The following is a 4158-nucleotide window of genomic DNA, read 5'->3' on the forward strand; positions in this document are numbered from 1 at the left end:
TTTGTCCCGCTGGTTAGTTCTGCGTGCGTTATGGAAGAGTCTTTAATTCATGATAGCACAAACAAATATCGGCTGATGAGAATTCCATCTTAACTGCCGATTTCACCGAAAAAGATGTTTTTGAGGCGCAAATGGAAAAGAATAAAATGTTGGGCACGGATGGATTTCCTGCTGAATTGTACCAACAATTTTGGGATGTCATTCAGACCTTGTTTGCCAGCCAGGTTTTTAACTGGATACAAGTGTATTATACCAGCCTAGCAAATTACCCGAGAATACACTCTATGTCCGTTTGGCAGCCCAGTTGCTAGACGTGTAAGCCCAATTTAACCCCTGCAAGCACGTCGGGTTGGGTAATTTTTCAGACGCGAGGTGTGTCTCGCGTTTTATACGCTCACGTTTCTTGGTTAACAGAAGGGAATCAGGTCGTCGCCACAAACACGTTGGATAATTCACTACTAAACACTAGAATCCACTGTTTCCAAACAAGGCCTAAGGGGATCTCACGGCTATGTTTGGGAGTTTTCAATCAAGACAACTTCCTTTATTTCTCCTTAATTTTGGGACAATCATTTTATTATCAAAAAAATGCAAATGCATTTCAGATTCAGCAATACCGTCCGATATGCCTCTTAAATGTTAGCTTCAAGGTTTTCATTAAAGTTCGGACTAATAGAGTGGCTGACATGCCGAGAATGTGATTCAGCCTACTTAAAGTGCGTTTATGCCTGGAAGGCACATTCTTCATGAGACCATTTATGAATTTTATAGGAATAAAATAGATGGTGTTCTCTTCAAAATTGGTTTCAAGAAAGCTTATTATAAAGTTGGCAAAGACTGTACGGTTGCCCGAGCTAGAAGATGATAGATTCAGCCAACGTACACGAAGGAAACGGCAACGGTAAAATGTTCATGAGGAAATTGGGCTCGAAGCTAGCTGGACAGGGGTACAGCATATATCAGTGTGGCTCGCCGCGGTCCAAAACAAGAGCAGTTTACTCGTCGTACCTAGCACGACGTGGACGGCTTCTTTTTTCTTTCTTTCCGTGCCTCGTGCGGCGGCAACGGCAAGCGTCGCTTTCCTTTGCCACGAGACGCTTTTGAAGCTTCCGCCAACCTTTCCGGAAGGAAGGAAGCTGCCCGGGCCGACCACGCATACGCATTTTGCTTACCCTACTACACTATCCCTTGGTACGACGAGTTTCCTTCAGTTTCGTGAACCAGAGTTGGTCAGTGTCGACCGTCGAGGCTGAACAACAAGCAGGGGACAAGCGAGGTCGGCACGGCTGCTACTCAACTCTGCTGCTACGAGTAGCGAGCACTACAGCACGCACGCTGGCAACGTCACATCGAACTCGTACTGTCAAAAGGAAGAAAAAAACGTCACGTCTGGCAGCGACGGGCATTCATCTGCTTCCTGCCTGGATGTGTTTCTCCAGAGCTCAGACCGAGTAAACGCAACGTCTGCGTCGCGTTGAACTGGCACTTCCTGCGTGCGCGCGCGCGCGCTGAGGGTCGAGAAAACAAGGTGATGATCCTCGGACGGCCGGCCGGCCGGCGCGCGTTGTTGGTACGGGGGATTTCGTTTTAACTTGTTGACCTCGGCACCAAGAGGCTGCTAAGCGCAGTGCCTGCCCCTTCGAGTCTTGCGATGCCATCGAATTCCAACGATGACGTATCTGGCGCCGCTGACCAAATGCACGATCTGTTCTCACTCACACTTCTCAAGACTTCTGGGCGTCATGACGATGATCATCAGATGAAAGAAACTAAGCTTTCCTTCTAGTGTGACACTATGGCTTTGTTCTACTGATCCGATGATTGAGGCGAGTGATCGCGGATTGCAGAGCTGCACATGTACGTAGTGAAACCGCACAAGCTTATGTCGATTAATTCAGAGAGATATTTCCCGCGGAAACGATCGGGGAGATCAATACAAGTGGAATTCCGTGATCCAATCGACAGTGCCTGCCTGCCTTCTTGAAACAATCCTGACTATGAACAACGGACAGAAGAATCGTAAAAAAAAAAAAAGAACTCTACTCCGCGCGCTCCCCCTCCTCTAGCTGGTGAAGAGGAACTGCGACGCCTGCGCGACGGCGTCGTCGAGCCACCTGCGGGGCTCGTCCATGAGCTCGGGGCTGAGCCTGACCATCAGAACGCAGAACTCCATCTCGCTGAGCGCGCCGTCGCCGTCGAAGTCGCCCTCGGCGAGCATCCCGCGGAGGTCGTCGTCGGACATACCGCCCAGCCCCAGCAGCGGCGCGTTGCGGCGGAGGCTGGCGAAGGTGATGAGGCCAAGGGCGGGGTCCTGCAGCAGCCTGAACCCCGACGCCAGCTCCTGCATCAGGCCCTCCTCGCCCAGCCGCTCCGCCATCACCGGGAGGTAGTCCTCGAACCCCACGGATTGCGATTGCTGCTGGTGAGATGCCATGGTGTGAGTTTGATGGTGGTCTTGCTGTTGATGCTTGCCGGTTGCTTGATTGCTTGGTTCTGAGGTGCGATCGATGGTGAATTGTTGGTGTGGAGTGTGGAAGGTGAGATTGCTTGGTATTTGAGGTGTGATTGATGATGGTTCGTTGGTCTGTGAATACTAAATAGTGTGGGAGAGGAGGGAATCAGGACAGCTGCTAAAACGAACGAAGCTAAGTGCGTGTGTGTCACGTTGGAATGTAGGGCGTCCCCTCCATCTTTTTTTTTCCTAATAAAACCCTAGTATTAAGAGAAACGTTGAACAGTATAAAATATCTAAAAAACGAAAATTACAACGAAAACCTTAAGATGCCTTTCATCTTCCTCAAAACCATGTTGATGTCGCGCCACCGTTGCATTTCCTCCCTGGATCGTCCTGATGTTGTCGGTCACAAACGGAAAGTCACAGAACGGGTCAACAAGACCACATCCGAGACGAGGAAGAAGGAATAATGGCCGATAAAGCTCCATAAAGATCCGAAGATCCCCCACCCCCCGCCATAAGAAGTTTTTGAGAGTCACACCACTCTCACAAACTACTTGACGTCATTGTCAAGATGGGGGTGAAGGCGGGAAGACTTTATTAAAGAAGGCGCCGCTGCCACATGAGCACCGCTGCACCAAATTAAAACCCTAAAACTAGGGGAACTGAGCCTTCCCGCCGATGGGGGTCGAGATCCACCCCGTCTCCATGGCTCGAAGGCCAAAGAAGTGAGGCAGATCGTCGGCGGCGCCGATGAGAGGAAAATAAACCCTAATCGTTGTTTAACGTTTCTCAGGGTGAAGGTGTACGGGACAGAACCACGGCTTGCCCCCTCACACCCACCACCATATCTCAACTTTGTTAAAATTTGAATATATCTATGTACTAAATCTAGATATGCTCAAGTTTTCACAAAGTTAAGACATCCTTTCATAGACTGAGGAAGTATAATTATTTTTTACATTATGCTATATTATATGTTGTGTTTGGTTGCTCGTATGCATTTTTCTTGTTTTTCAGTATTGACACTGCATGACTAGCAATCAGAACCGGATCATATTATGCATATGTTTGGTTGCCCACGTTCAGTATTGGTGCATTTTTTTCCTCTTGTTTGTTTGCTTGCATAATGTGGTTTTGTTACCACCCGATTTTGGCCAAATCAGGAGTTGGACCGTAAGTGAAGATGGGCTTGAAGGACGTACACGTGGAGCATCTTCGAATCGGCCTTGCGCTAAGAGTTTGGGCTAAGTGGCCCGTGTATCTGTAATATAGTAGATCGAATTGTAATTTAGATTAAAGAGATAGAGTTTGGCCCGTGCACGGTTAGGTGCACGCCTCAATTAGAAAGTCCCTTGGACTATAAATATGTATCTAGGGTTATCGGAAAAGGAGGACAATCATCGTTCAACCAACACAAATCAGGCGCATCGCCACCCCTTCTCTTCGAGGGTTTCTCCCGGGTAAGCACCATGCTGCCTAGATCGCATCTAGCGATCTAGGCAGTAAACGTTTATTCGTTAACCTTGTACTGCTCGTGCTGAAGCCTTGTTGATGGCGAGCGAGTACTATTTATCCTTAGGTGTCTAGGGGCTAGCATTGGTGCTTTCACGTGCATATCTGCGTGGCAATGCTGTTCCTAGACACCTAGCTGCCCTTACGTCGATCTAGACGTAAGGGCAGCATCTTGCTTGTTCTTACTT

At 48.6% G+C, this 4158-nt stretch overlaps 1 protein-coding gene across 1 annotated transcript; it reads right to left on the bottom strand.

The window, feature by feature from the left end:
* Nucleotides 1-1862: 1862 nt before the first annotated feature.
* Nucleotides 1863-2599, bottom strand: LOC124684670 (calcium-binding protein KIC-like). The gene has a single exon (XM_047218940.1). The coding sequence runs from the start codon at nucleotides 2432-2434 to the stop codon at nucleotides 2063-2065; it is 372 nt and encodes a 123-aa protein (XP_047074896.1). The 5' UTR covers nucleotides 2435-2599; the 3' UTR covers nucleotides 1863-2062.
* Nucleotides 2600-4158: the final 1559 nt, after the last annotated feature.

This window comes from Lolium rigidum, chromosome 1, assembly GCF_022539505.1.
Source record: "Lolium rigidum isolate FL_2022 chromosome 1, APGP_CSIRO_Lrig_0.1, whole genome shotgun sequence".
Classification (NCBI taxonomy): Eukaryota; Viridiplantae; Streptophyta; class Magnoliopsida; order Poales; family Poaceae; genus Lolium; species Lolium rigidum.